Source organism: Xenopus laevis, chromosome 2L (assembly GCF_017654675.1).
Source record: "Xenopus laevis strain J_2021 chromosome 2L, Xenopus_laevis_v10.1, whole genome shotgun sequence".
In the NCBI taxonomy this organism is placed as follows: domain Eukaryota; kingdom Metazoa; phylum Chordata; class Amphibia; order Anura; family Pipidae; genus Xenopus; species Xenopus laevis.
This window is the reverse complement of record NC_054373.1, coordinates 82133016-82148015: the sequence shown is the minus strand read 5'-3', so window position 1 is coordinate 82148015 and position 15000 is coordinate 82133016. Positions and strand designations below refer to the sequence as shown.

The 15000-nt window shown below is 36.9% G+C and overlaps 1 protein-coding gene across 5 annotated transcripts in view; it reads right to left on the bottom strand.

Moving 5' to 3' along the window:
• The window catches only part of usp9x.L (ubiquitin specific peptidase 9 X-linked L homeolog), a 116713-nt gene that overhangs the window by 21240 nt on the left and 80473 nt on the right, over window positions 1-15000 (bottom strand). For all 5 annotated transcript variants that reach the window (XM_041582097.1, XM_018246638.2, XM_018246640.2 and 2 more), the window contains exons 32-39: window positions 14729-14919; window positions 11085-11258; window positions 10750-10891; window positions 8802-9552; window positions 4100-4223; window positions 3526-3751; window positions 3163-3292; window positions 1126-1311 (exon numbers count right to left, since the gene is read on the bottom strand). In XM_041582097.1, coding sequence (XP_041438031.1) covers window positions 1126-1311; window positions 3163-3292; window positions 3526-3751; window positions 4100-4223; window positions 8802-9552; window positions 10750-10891; window positions 11085-11258; window positions 14729-14919 — 1924 coding nt within the window. The remainder of the gene's footprint in view (window positions 1-1125; window positions 1312-3162; window positions 3293-3525; window positions 3752-4099; window positions 4224-8801; window positions 9553-10749; window positions 10892-11084; window positions 11259-14728; window positions 14920-15000) is intronic.

Sequence of the window (15000 nt, the reverse complement as noted above, 5' to 3'; positions counted from 1 at the left end):
GTTATCTTTGACTAATAGTTAACGGTTTTTGATGAGCAGAAACATTTAAGTGTGACAAACATGCAAAAGAATAAGAAATCAGGAAGGGGGCAAATAGTTTTTCACACCACTGTATATGTATGTGTATATATATATATATATATATATATATATATATATATATATATATATATATATATATATATATATATACATATACATATACATATACATATACATATACATATACATATACATATATATACACACCGAACCAAACAAATTAACCCAGCACTATCATTATACAACTTGTATAAGTTGTATAATGATAGTGCTGGGTTAATTTGTTTGGTTCGGTATGTGATATGGGCCACACACCCATGCGCCAGACTGATTTTAATTGCAACACATGGAGATGAGCTGCATTTTTTGTTTTTGTATATATATATATATATATATATATATATATATTTCAGTATTATATGGGGCCCGTATACAGGTACCGATATAAGTAAATTTTACATATTGGTGTATTTTAATTATTTATATATTTATCATTATGCACATAAAGAAATACTTGATTAAATCAGTTATGCTCCTTAACCGTTATGGAGTAAAAGTAACTGTTTAGCAATGTATTTATTGTTATAGCAATATACAGAATCCAAGCCACATGGCATGAAAAATTGGGTGTTTTGTAGTTGAAGCATATAAAATTTAAACTTTCTAAAGGAAAAACAAAATTTAAGTGTTAGATTTTCTGCTTCAAAACTATTCAACTACTTAACATTACACATTTTATTTCAAGTATTCCACCTGTGTCAAAACCATTTACATGCTAGGTGTTACTTCATATGGACAATTGTCAACTTTTTATCAAATTGATAGGAGTTGATGGACAATACTAATTTAGTGGAAACTAGTGGTCTAAGAAAAATACAAAACAAACATTTAATTTCTTCGAGATTTTACATACAAAATGTTTTTCACACTTACTCCTAACCTCATTTTGAAAAGTCCCCGGAAACACATGCCTTTTTTTATATGAATAAAATTGTAGACCTTAAAAGAAATGATCACTGAATAAAACAATTTACATTAATTTCTGAACTGGATGTAAGAAAAATAAAAGAACAGAAACATTACCATTAATAGAAGACTGCATACGCGATGATACATCGCAACATCGGATTAGTTGTGACACTACAGTGTACAATTTTCCCAATTCAGCATACTGGTATTTAATTGGGGGACCGGGGCCTTCATCCATTGCTACCAACATGAAAGTTGCAGGCACATTAAGTTTCAAGAGCTGGGTCTTTTCTTGCATACCTGAGAAGACGTCACATTTAATTATGAAAAAGAATAATGTCCCCAAAATCTAAAATTATAACCAAATAAAATAGTTTGCAATAATGTACAGTCTTAAGTATATGCCCTAAATAATAATAAATCTGTTGGCCTCACTGGATAAATATAAAAAAAATAAAAACAGACAAGCACATTATTAACTCAAGTAAAAAAAAAAAAAACCCTCCAAAAGGCTTATTTACAAATGCAGGTGCAATATGCAAAATTCTTACTCACAATTAGGGATGGGCGAATTTTTTCGCCATGTTTCGCTGAGGAAATGACGCCCATAGACTATTATGGCGTTGTGCGCCAATTTAAAAAAAAAAAAAAAAAAAAAATCGCCGTGCAGCAATTTTTTTTTGATGCCCATAGACTTTAATGGGCATCAGCAACATTTCGCTGGCGGCGAATTTTTGGCGAAACAAAACGGGTCAAATTTGCCCATCCCTATTCACAATGTAGCAGCTTTTCAATAGAAAAAAATTGTGACCAGAGCTGGGTCAAGTAGTATTTGCACCTGAGGCAAGAATAATTGGCCTGGTTTCCGCTACGCGCATCATCAAAGGGGACCAGTCACTTTCTGTGTAACAAAAGTCCTTTTCATATTAAACAAGAAACCCAAATTTTTTTATCACATCCATTCCTGTTATACCGGTATTTAAACATTCTCTGCTGTCGATCATATATTACCTGGCCCAAATCTATGCCTCAGACATAAAGGCAGGGCAGGCAAGTAAGTGAAATTTATTTTACTTGCAAAATTTTATAGAAAACAATTTGAAATTATTTCTTCGGGTGACAAGTCCCCATTAACTTGCATGCTCTCTCTCCTAAATATACCCCTCCCCCCTGCACACATGCTGAAGCAGTAGCGGTCAGTGCAGATATAGGAAGGAGTAGCTGCGAGAATATTCGTTGTTTCTCTGCCTGAGTTTATATGCAGGCAGAGAAACAGCCTTGTGTGACAATAGTCTTAAGGTTGGAGATTTAAAGGGCCAGTGATCCTATAAAATCAAACTGCTTCAGAAGATTCAAATATACTATATTGCTACCTATACACACCTTGCATGTGTATAAAAAAAAAAAAAAAAAAAGGGAGGGGTTGCCGACACACATCTTACCTACAGATACTAGAGACGGACAATATATACATGGGTATTGAGTATTTTAAGTTCTTTGAGTAATAGTTTTAACTACAAATGAAATATACTATTTAGTATAAGTAGAGAAAAAAATCAAATAAACCTGTAACTTCTTTAAAACAATTAGGGGGTTATTTATCAAGGGTTGACTTTTAGAGTTATGTGAGCTTTATTAGACCTTTAAAAAACTCACAACTCCAATGGTTCCTAATTAAAAAAAAAAAAAAAAAAAGAAAACTATGAACGATTTTTGGCAAAAAAAAAAAAAAATCATTGAATCACTCAAATTCAGAGTTTACGAGTGAAACCCTCGGAAAAAAACTCAATCATGAAGGCTAACATCTTCAAATGGTTCAAGGGACCTCTGCCATTGAATTCTACATGACCGACAGGTTTTAGATGGTTCTGGTTTCAGATTCAAGCTATTTCCAGGGTAAGGGTATAATAAATCTCATAAAATTTGAGTTTTATTAAAAGAACAAAACATTTTTTAGTTTTTTTTAATCAAAAGAAATCGATATTTGACTGAAAAATTACCTCGATAACTGATTTTTTTTTTTTGTGGAAAAACACAACTTGAACCTTAATAAACATACCCCATAAAATATTTTGGCAGCTGTCACAAACTATATATTATTTTCTTGTACTAAAAATAATTAGCAGAAAGGGTAAAATGATGCTTCCTTACCAAGGTTGGCATACATGACAAACAGGTTAAAGTATTGTTGCAAGTGTCGACCATGCTCTGATACTTCTCTGCGCAGAAGATTCAACACTGCTCTTAGAAGCTGATCACTCAGACTCAAGTTATCATAGGCCTACAAACCAGCAAACAAGAGGATAGTTAAAAACCCTTAAATGGGGCCGTGTCAGACCTAGCAGTTTGCAGATGGTGCAAGTAGCAAGGTAAGAGTTTATGAACCCATATTCTGTATTTTAGAATGGCCCATTTTTGTGTTCCATGCAGGTTAATAATGAATGATTTAATGAAAAGGCAAAAAGTTTTTTTTAATAAATGCATTTATCTCTGTATTTAAGGAAATACTTTTACCTGACTTGAAGGTCCAGGTGATGCAAAGGGTAAGGTACAGGGTCCATCTTGCAAAGAAAAATGGGCAATAAATACTACAAGTTTTGCAAAAGCACCCCTTACTTCAGCACTGGGGCATTCCAAGAGATATTCAGAAAATCGGTTAGGATAAGCAAAAAGAACACCATGTGCAAACCAAAAGCGTACATTCTTACTATGCCGAAGGAGTATACATAGAGCATCATACCTATAAAGGAAAAAGATAATTAGAACTGCACATTCTTAAACTGAGTTAAACAGCATGAGCAGAGAATAGATGTTTTGTTCCTGTTACTTTAGACAAAGAATTTGGGAAAATTAAAACACAATGCAAAATCCTACGTCCTATTGAGCTAAAGATTAGCATGGATGTAAACGGTGCCTTTGTTAGAGGTTAAAATATAAACTAAAAGGCAGTGCAGCATTAGTTCTATTTTGCATTTCCCCCTAATATATTCACATATTTAATAAGCTTAAAAGAATTTGTGTGAAAACTGCATCCTTTGTTATAATTATATGAACGTTATGAAATAGTAGATCATATATTTTTTTTTACCAGTCACTGGCTGGACCACGGACAACTTTCTTTGTGTGAAATCCTGTGGTGAACAAGAATTTAGCAGAAAGCTGTATACTAATCATAGTTATTTCTTCTGGCTCAGGCAACAGATGATCTTGTCCTGTTAGGAAAAAAAAGATTACTTTGTTGGGTTTAATGAAAAAAAACCATATACTAAAGTAAATCTTGAAGAGACTACTATATAACTTGGTTTTACCATAAAAACCCCTAACCCCATCTAACATTTCTTCAGGGTTTACAAGACAGTCTCAATTTAAAAATGTAATTGTGTATAGGATGAATGATAACACAGACTATATGACATTGCCTGTTAATTACAAAAAGGCTTCAGTAATTTAAACAGACCAGGTGTTTGGCTCAGCAGCTCTCACTTAAAACTGCTGTGCTGCCAAGCCTAGGGTTAGTTGACCTTATTATAGAAAAAGAATGATGGCAATGCAACTGAGCAGTGATGGGTAGCACAAAAAAACATCCCTTGAAAAGTCACATATGGAAGACAACCTTGCAGCGAAACAGAATTTATCTCAGAAAGATTCAGGTAGGATATCAACTTTCTTAAACCCATTCACAGTGTCACAGATAACAAAACCTACAAAAGATGGATAAAGGAACCTATTTGCAACTGATTCCATGATGTATCCATGAGTAGCTCTTCCTGGTATAGAAGCAAATCAGTGGCTTTTACATTTGAATTTATCAGAAAATATACTTTCCAAAAAATATGGCTTCCTACAGTTCATGTGGGAATCAGGATGCTGTAAAAAACACTAACTTTAGCAATGCCGTTTGATAGCTTAGCAAGTTATATTTCGTTTTTAAAATAGAACTAGCTAAAGAAGTTCAATTATACAAAAAAAGGCAGATTTAGAAATAATAAGATTGCCCAAATATAAGGGAAAATGTTTTTTCTCTATATAATAAAAGTTCTCCCAGGAAATAATCCTACAGGAAAAAAAGGACAAAATATAAAAAAAAATATGCAAACAATGAGCAAAACAAAGTCATTCCTTCACTTAACATTATTCAAATAATGTTTATGGATGTATTCAATCTTGGTCTAGAGATCAGAATTATGCTTGAACCAACATCTGTAAGGGGTCATTAAAAGGGCAATACCCCTCATTTTTCAACACAAGCTCAATAGATAGAACTTATGCTGAAATTACTAGAACTACAGACAAGATATAGTTAATAGTTTTTGCTACTTATCTCAATATATAAGGAAATGATACTGCTTCAGCTAAACACTTCCTTTCACATTACCCAGTTCTGTCAAGATGCAGTAAAGAAGCTATTAAAGGAATTGTTCAGTGTAAAAATAAAAACTGGTTAAATAGATAGGCTGTGCAAAATAAAACATGTTTCTAATATAGTTAGTTAGCCAAAAATGTAATATATAAAGACTGGGGTGATTTGATGTATAACAAGTCAGTCAGGACACTACTTCTTGCTTTTCAGCTCTCTTGGTTTACAGTGACTGGTTACCCTGGTTACCAGGCAGTAACCAATCAGAGACTTGAGGGGGGGGGGCACATGGGTCATATCTGTTACTTTTGAATCTGAGCTGAATGCTGAGGATCAATTACAAACTCACTGAACAGAAATGTACCATGTGGCCCCCCTTCACGTGGCTGACTAGCTCAGAGTTATAGAGCTGAAAAGCAGGAAGTTGGATTCTGGCTGTTTTATTAGACATCTGTTCACTCCAGTCTTTATATATTACATTTTTGGCTAACTAACTATATTAGAAACATTTTTTATTTTGCACAGACTATCTATTTACCCAGTTTTTATTTTCACACTGAACTATTCCTTTAAAGGAAATTTTAGTCCACATATAAGCACTTTATATAATCATCTGCTCATTATCTTAAATCCTAACAAGGGTTGCTGCTTAGGGTTTGCTTATACAGAGCTCATTAGCAGCATAAATTACCCTGTTTACAAGTAGAGAGAGGTAATGAGTTCAGGGGCAAAAATAAATCCAAATTAGAAGATATGGCGTTAATTAAAATTAAAAAAAAATTGGGATACTATGCAACTTTCCCACAATCACAACATTATTTCATGTAACACATGGGGATAATTAATTCAATAAGTGTTTTAACAAACACTGCAATGTCTATATTATACTAAATGCCACAGGTGAAAAAGTGAGAATATAATGACCAGCACATAAAACTGGAAAATGATATATAATGCAGTGCTTGACCCTTTACCTGTCATCAACATAGATGCAATATCAAGTGACAGCCTGAGAAAAATGTTAATTATATAAAAGATTAATTGCACTACAGGAAAAATGCATTGCCTAGCTCAATGCTTTTCACATAGTGGGGGTCATTTATAAACACTGGGCAAATTTGCACCTGGGTAGTAACCTTGGCAGCTGGCTAAAAAACAAAAACTAATTACGGATTGGTTGCTATGGGTTCCTGCCCAGGTTTAAATTTGCAGTGTTTATATATGAGCTCCAATGTACCTGGCCTGTCTGCTAGAAGGAAAAAAGGAGAAGTTGGAATTTTTTTTTATAGTTTAATTGCATCATGGGACACTATTTGCTTTGTTCTCTCTAAAAATAAGTGAAATATACATTTACAGGCCAGAGATACTTTAGGATACATGTTTTATTTAAAGTTTATTCAAAATCAAACAATGGTTTGTATTTGATATACCTTGAACATTGTTGGCAATACCGTTTTACTGCAAACTGAAAATAGTCACATGGCAACAGTAAATAAAGAAGTGCAAATCTTATCAAACTTTATCAAACCAGATCTTCCCATATGACAAAAACCTCAGCTACAAACTTTAAAGCGCATACATTTTTAAATAGAAAAAAATACTTTTCCACAAGAGTACCAATATCCTCTTTGATAAGGCAACGTATACCATGTTAAACCTGAGCCAAATACATAAAACGGAGTTTAAAAATGTTCTCTTTACTCATTCATTACAAAATGCACAATTTTAAACATTTTGCACCATCCCCAGACTCACATATCAGCTCTGTATTTAGGAGACACTTCATAAGGGTAAGGTCACACTGGGCGTTTTAGGGGAGGTCGTCTGGCGACTAATCGCCTCCTCTTTGCAGCGACCAATCTCCCCAAAAGAAAAATCGCCGGCACTAATCACACGCGGCGATTCGTTTTCCAAAGACGCCCGAAGTTTCCTCGTGAGGCGACTTCGGAAAACGAATCGCCGCATGTGATCAGCGCAGACGATTTTTCTTTTTAGCCAGCGCAGAGTGAGGGAAGGCGTTTGGGGAGATTGGTCGCTGCAAAGACAAGGCGATTAGTCGCCAGGTGACTAAATCTCCCCAAAACGCCCATTGTGACCTTACCCTTATGCTAGCTACTGCTGGTGACTCAAGTTTATAGATAAGGAGGAGTTCATTATACAGGGAGGGATTTATACAGGGGGAGGAAATGTGATTAACTAGCTTATTGTCCTCAATGATCTCTCGCAATTGCTCTGGGTAACCATTTAATCGCCTCGTCTTGGCGGCTACCAATCTCCCCGAACCTTACCCTTAGGGACATTACCACCTAAATGTAATTCTAAGCAACAGTCCAATATATATATTTATTAAAAATGTTTTAAAGTTATTTGCAAATGTAACTGAAAATAGCACTGCAGAAAATGTAGGCAGCCAGATAATACTTTCAATAGCAACTACACAAAAATAATAAATGGAACGGACACAAATTATTTAAAGGGGCGTCACATTTAAAACACTTTTTTCAGTTCAGTTTGCCCTTCTCTTCTGACTTGTAATTTGAGGTCACTGACCTACTGCTCTGAAGGCTATGGTTGTATTGCTATTGTTATATTTTATTTTTTAATATTTGTATATTCATACCCTCCTCTATTCATATTCCAGTTTCTCAGTCAAGCCAGTGCCTGGTTGCTAGAGTACTTGAACCCTAGCAACCAGCCAGCTGCTAAAATTCCTAAGTGGAGACAAAAAAACCTAAATCCAAAAATCTAAATAATAAATGAAGCCCAATTGCAAATTGTATCAAAATAGAACTCTCTACACATCATGCAAAAAGTTCATTTTAAGGTGAAAACCCTATCTTTGGTAGCTCAGTGATCTAGGCACTACCTATGAAATGCACTCTATTACATTAGTTAAGCAAAATCTGTGGGTGGTTAGGAACTCTTGTAACAATTATAACAGCTAGACTTTATGAAAGTCTGCTCAGAAGGAATAAAGACAGGGTTGGTAAACCACTCCAAGAGTTGCTTAACAAGGACACAAATAAAAAATAGAAAGTAATTGAAAAAGTCTTTATTTCTGTCAAACTAACTGAAGACAACTGAACTGAAGAAGAATGTTGGAAGGTGAACAACCACTTTAACCTTAAAAGCAGAGAAGCCACCCTTCTTCATTTTGTCTGAAGTGCGGCTTGTCTGATTATCCAGAAGAAGAAGTATCTTTAATATACTGCTATGTGCTTAGGAACAAGTACAGGAACTAGAACTTGGCTCAAAGCAACAATTAGAAAAACAATATTAAAATGGGCACCTCTATTTGTTTGATGGCTTGCAAGCCATTAGTGTCTCTAAAAGGTTATTGTATAAATGTTGATTTTTAAGGTGTATCTATTGTGTATTAATAGAAAACAACAAAACTAAACAAAATAGGCAACTTCAAAAGTTTTGTACTGACCTGGAGGGGGATTTAGGTAGACGCTGTTACAGGTTAGCAACTTCTTTATAAACTGAAAATATTCTAAGCTGTATTGCATCCTGTTGTGCATGAACTGCACATTTTGCTTGCGAACACTACGTTCAATGGCGGATGACATCTTGATTTGATGAGGTTTAGAGGTGATTGCTAGTTCAGAAATGTATTTTACCATTTCATTGTCTTTGTCTAGAGTATCCATACGTTCATAAAAGAGAATGTAGGCATTCCACCACCTCTTTTGCCGCCTGTAAGACATTCGCTTCATCATGTGGTCAAACACTTCCCCCATGTATTCTCCACCAAAGCACTGGTTTTTCATTTCTTCATCATCATCCATTTTGCATTCTGTTACATCTCCATCATCAAACTTATACCAACGATTCTTTTCACCATCTCCACCATTTCTTTGGATGATGTAAGAATAGTAGTGACCACCACTGGCCTGCCCACTGTGCACCAACACGCCTACAAGTCTGTATTTACTGCTAACAACGGGTTCATTTTCAGTTTGTTCATTGGGTATGACCTGATTTTCTGGGTTCACATCATCTCCTTCCAACTTGGCCACTCCTGCCACTGTGTATGGCTCCATGTCAAGCTCTCTTGGAAACTCAAAATAGTCATTGAACTTAATTGCACATTCCCTTTCCCAGTCATAATCAAAGCGCTTCAACTGGATTGCTAGAACAGGAGGCAACTTCTTGATGAGCAAACGCTTCACTGTGTCAACCTAAATGAGTTTTAAAAATGAAATACTTTGAAGCATATATACACCATAGTAAGTAGCTCTATCACCAGCATACATGATATGGTAACACAGGTGAGCCCTGATGTAATACATCCCCACCAAAAACGGATGATTTCCATTTTCTCTGTAGTAATAATAAATCCGTACTTTATACTTTATGGTAATCAAGATACATTTATTCCTTATCAGTGGAAGTTAATGTTTAAATTTTTTATTAGACAAATTATGGTGATCCAGATTACGGAAAGATCCCTTATCTGGAAAACACTAGGTACCAAGCATTTAGAATAACAAGTTCCATACCCATACATTTAGCCAACATATAGACACTTATTACCCCATAACAAGCTAAGAGACCTAGCAAAGTGTAAATGTGCTAGTAAGGCTGCTATGGTTCTACAAATATCTAGAACAACAAATCAGTGTTCATGCCAAATATTAGGCCTAAAATAAAGCATTAAGTATTTGCAACAAATTGCTGGTATTCAGATCATCCACATCCACTTTTTCAAGCCCTCAGAGCTCGATGATTATACCACACTGACATGAATAGTTACTTGGTTAAAACTACAGCGAAAACATCCCATGTTACAAATATACAATGATAAGTGAAACCAAAAAAGGTTAATGTTTTTCAGGTCATTGAACTGGCAAATTAACCCTTGAGACCAAGTTTTCAAAAGATGCCATCCCTATTCCCCTTAACAACTAGAACTAACCCTTTCCTGTAAGTGTTTATATTGCTTTAGTGCCCCCCCTCTCTGCCTTAATGACGCTCTTCATTACCCCATCACTGCCACAGTGTGTCTTGTGGGCAGGGCCCTCTAACTTCCAGTTTTAAAGTGGCCATATACAAGTGGATATTAACTGGCAACTTTGATGGGTCAATTAGCTATCAGAATAAAGTTGCAAACAACTATTGGGGGGCTTGAAATTCCTGATTTGCATAAGCCACTGTTATGATCCGATAATTATCCCAGTGGCCAAATTAGAAGATTTTTTCCTGTATGGTTAGATTTAGACGGTTTGTTTATTTCTTTATTCATAAATAGCTTGTCATATTGTTTTGTCCAGCAGTGTACAGTTTACTGAACATTTCGGAGCTTAATAAATATACTATACTAAAAATAAAAAAATTTGAACCTAGTAGCTGCATGCATTTTAGTAAATAAAATGTACCTTTTTGTTGCACTTTTCACAATGATAAGCATTTGCTCCTTCTAAAAGATCTCCTTTGACATACTGCTCCATTGAATCTAGAAGGTTTTGGTGGTTTCTAATATCTACATTCAGGGTGGTGAATGATTCCTCACATTCGTACCTATAAATGAATAATAATAATAATAATATATCTTAAAAACATTTACAAGCTGTAAAACAACATTTGGTATCTATTCCATCCATCCATTTAAAAACATAGTAGTAAACATGCATGCATTAAGAAATTGGTGCCCTAATGTTCAGTCGCAAACTTTCCATTAGAAACAACAAAAAAAAATAATCCAAAGTCTTACCGATGTGGGCATCCTTGGCAAATTTTTTGATCGGCAAACGACCCACCTAAAACTTTACTCAACATAGTTGGATGACCTAAGGCTTTTAAAGCCTCATCTAAACTGTCAACTAAAGAATTAAAAAACTCTAAAGCATCATGTTGTTCCCGAAGATTAACAGGTTCTCCCCAAAGCCTAGGAATAAGAAAAAAAATATATAGTTCATATGTATTTTAAAGATTAAAATATAAACCAAAAACTATATATGTTTTTATTTCATACATCTTTTAGTGAGCATTGTATAAGGCAATTTAGATTTGCCACATGTAACTGGTTACCAATAGGTTTAGTGGTAACAGACCTTAGAAGTGTTCTCTCTGATAAGAAACAGTAGCAGATGATACATCTTGCTAACAGCCCACAGTTGCCTACTGCTACAACTACAGAAAGATGTAATGCAAGTGCTGAATTGTGCACACTACATCTACTACCATCAGTTCACAAGAGTACTTTAACTGTAATGACTTGCCTTCAGCTCCTGATCAGTGTTCACACAAAACTGTACAGGACATGGCTATATATTATGTTATTAACAACAGAGCAAGGATGTTTATCATCATTAGGCAAGTCATATAATTATTTTAAGTTACCCAAAAGGGTTTACCTTAAAGGGGTTGTTCAGCTTCCAAACACTTTCAGTTGAGTTGTTTTCAGATTGTTCATCAAAAATAACGACTTTTTTCAATCGTTTTCCATCTTTTATTTTTTACCATATTTCTAAAATGGAAGACGTTTAGTGTTCTTGTCTCTAGTGTTTCAGTCTGGCAGATCAGTAATTCAGGTGCAGATTCTGAACTGTTACAGCTTGCTACATTAGTCAATACATTTTTCAGTAGTATCTTTGGATATTAGCAACTATTGTATCAATTATAACAGCCGCCTTTAATGAAACTCAGGGATTCTGCTAAATAGTGACAAAGATAAGGAGATTGTGTGTACTCACCGTTAAATCTCTTTCCCTTCAGTCACTTGGAGGGCACAGGGACAGTGGGGACACAGGGACAGTTATAGCTAGTGCAACTAGGAGGCAGGACACAACCATAAAGAAAACTGACTCCTCCTTTAATGGCTTTACCCCCAGCAGGTGGAGCTTAAGTCAGTTTGTAACAGAGTCAACAGGAATATGTAATAACTAATTGTAATAAAAAACGGAGAACTTTGAAAAAGAACTGTATAATGTCTGACGGAAGCAAAGGCCTCAAACCAGGGAGAGAAGCTGTGTGTTGCTTGGGGGACACAGGGGCAGTGCGGACGTACCAAATGGGGATTCCATATTAAATTTTCGTGGGCGAATGAAGTTGTTCTTTTAGATCCTGGATGGGGTGGACTAACTAGTTTTTTTGGGGACTACGAAGAGGTTTGAGTAGTAACCCTTGAAACGCTCACCAGAGAGACAATAACTTCTGCAAGAAGAAGAATAACTTCTTATGCTGTGTTCGGTTCTTGGGGAGTCTTGACATGAAGAACCGGTGAGGGGGAGTGATGAGAACTCTAAGTGGTAACCACAAGTAACGACCTTGTGAATGTGTAGTCTTGTCTGCGGTCTTTGAGGTGTGTTGTCAGTTTTGCCAGGGAGGTCTTTGCTTGTTTCCGAATTGACCTCCGTTTGTAAATGACTGTCTTGGGGGAAGATGACCTCGAACTCTTATTTGAGAGCCATGAAAAAACTTGCCCCTATAAAAGGAGGAACGTGCCTTTGGTTGAGGTAATAAGAGTGCTCTTACCACCTGTGTTCTGACTCATGATCTTGTCAAGGTCGGAGCCAAAGAGCAGCTTTCCCTTGAAGGGATGGAAGTCAAGGACTTCTTGTAGGAAAGGTCGGCTGAACATAACTTCATCCATAAAGACCTGCGGGCCGCCACTGCAAGGGCAGATGACCTGCTGATCACTGTGTTGCGTCCAGTGAAGCTTCGCAGATGTTGTAATTCGCTTGATTTTGGGAAGCCCATTGGTAAAATTTGTGACGCTGTGCTCCCTCCCTCATCTTGAAGATGAGGGTCTCCAGTACTAACATGATCAATGAATATAGCATAGCTGACTACTCCTCGTCATGGTCTGAACCATAGGACAGCTCACTCTCTGAGCGACCGCGCGATTCCCAAGAGTCTGGTGGCATGGGTGAAGGATGTCTGGGAGGGGTATCCTCGGATGGGGAAGGAGCCCTGCGTTTTGAGGGTCTCAGTTTAGGATTGTCTAAGCAGCTTATTCAATGACTGAGCCAATTTCGGTATCCCGTAGCCATTCGGGATGCCCACTCTGGAGTGGAATGACCTCTGTGTGGAGAAGCTGCTCTGCTGGAGATTTCCCCTGAGTGGCCTGATTCACCTGAAGTGGAGTAGGTTCTGTAGATTCAGCACTCTGTTGGTGCAGTTTGCACTTGGCACATAAAGGTTCTTTGTAACCATCAGGCAAACGTTTGTGGCATTTGGCAAAGGCCAGATATTTGACTGATGCTAAAGGTGCTCCCCTAGAGAAGAGTATCACTGGGTCCCTCAGACATGTACTAGTGGAGAAGGTGTACACAAAAGTGTCTCTTTGTAAGAGAACAAGATGGCCCCCTATAGGGTGAATGGCCTGTCACTGAACTGCAGAGTTAGACAGGGAAAGAGGAGTTGCTGTATCGATTGGTGCCGGTAAAAATGGCACTCAAGAGACACATGAATGTGTCGGTCCGCTGGCAGGGATAGTGGCACTGCCTCTGTGCTAACTTCCCCCGTGCACCGCACTAAGACTGCCGATCTGCACATCAGTGATACAGTCAGGGAGTGCTGCCCTTCCCTCCCTCTTACAGAAGTTTGCCAGGTCTGTGAGGCGGGAGGTGGTGCAGGGTACGTCTGTTCCTCTCAGTGTCTGCCACGGGTGTATGGGGAGGGAAGGATAAGATGAGAGAGAGCCCCCAGCAGACTTACCTGCACTGGATAACTGCTCACCCTTGTCTGTCTGCTGGCCAGCCTGGTCTCCTCCTGCATGGGAATATAGATGTAAGTATGGCTGGATGGTCTGTGCGCAGCACCCAAGACCCTGGAGACAGGTCCCACTTTGGGGGATGCCAAATGAGTTCTTTTACGCATTTTAAAAGCTCAAACAGCCCCTGGTGTCAGAAAAAAAATGACTAGAGAAAATTTTCAGTCCTAACCTCCTAAAGACACAACTCAAACTGACTTCAGCTCCGCCTGCTGGGGGTATAGCCAGTGAAGGAGGAGTCCGTTTTCTTTATGGTTGTGTCCTGCCTTCTAGTGGTACTAGCTATACCCCACTGTCCCTGTGTCCCCCCAAGCGGACTTGGAGAAAAGAGATGTATCAACTAATGTATATATTTTGAATAGTTTACAGGATCTGCAACTGCTTAAGTATTTTTGATGAACTATCTGAAAACAACTGACCTGGAAAAAGTGTTTGAAGATGAACAAAATTATGTTACACAACTAAATTAGAATAATTTTTTATTTTGCACAATCTATTTAAACAGTTTTTATTTTCACACTGAACTGTTCCTTTAAGCCTTAATACACCCTTGATACACTACATTCTATGTCCTATCAAACCATTATTTTCAGAAAGTGATATCAAATACAATAGGCAAATAAGGGTCAGCTGAGACAAACCTGAATTGTTTCCAAAAGCCTCTTGGTACGTAGTACTGTAATCTGGAAGCAGCTAAATGGCCAAAGATAACCTGTAAATGTCTAAGCACACCAATATTGTACTCTTTTCTGTCCTCTGTTTTACCGATAGAAGGCTTGTCATCAAATTGGTGAGGGTAGCCAAACACATCATCTCGTGGATCAACATTGCTCTACAACCAAATATATTAACATTTTAAAGAAATAAGGGCAAAGAATAATATTAAATATGAACTTCTGATAGACTGGCCCTT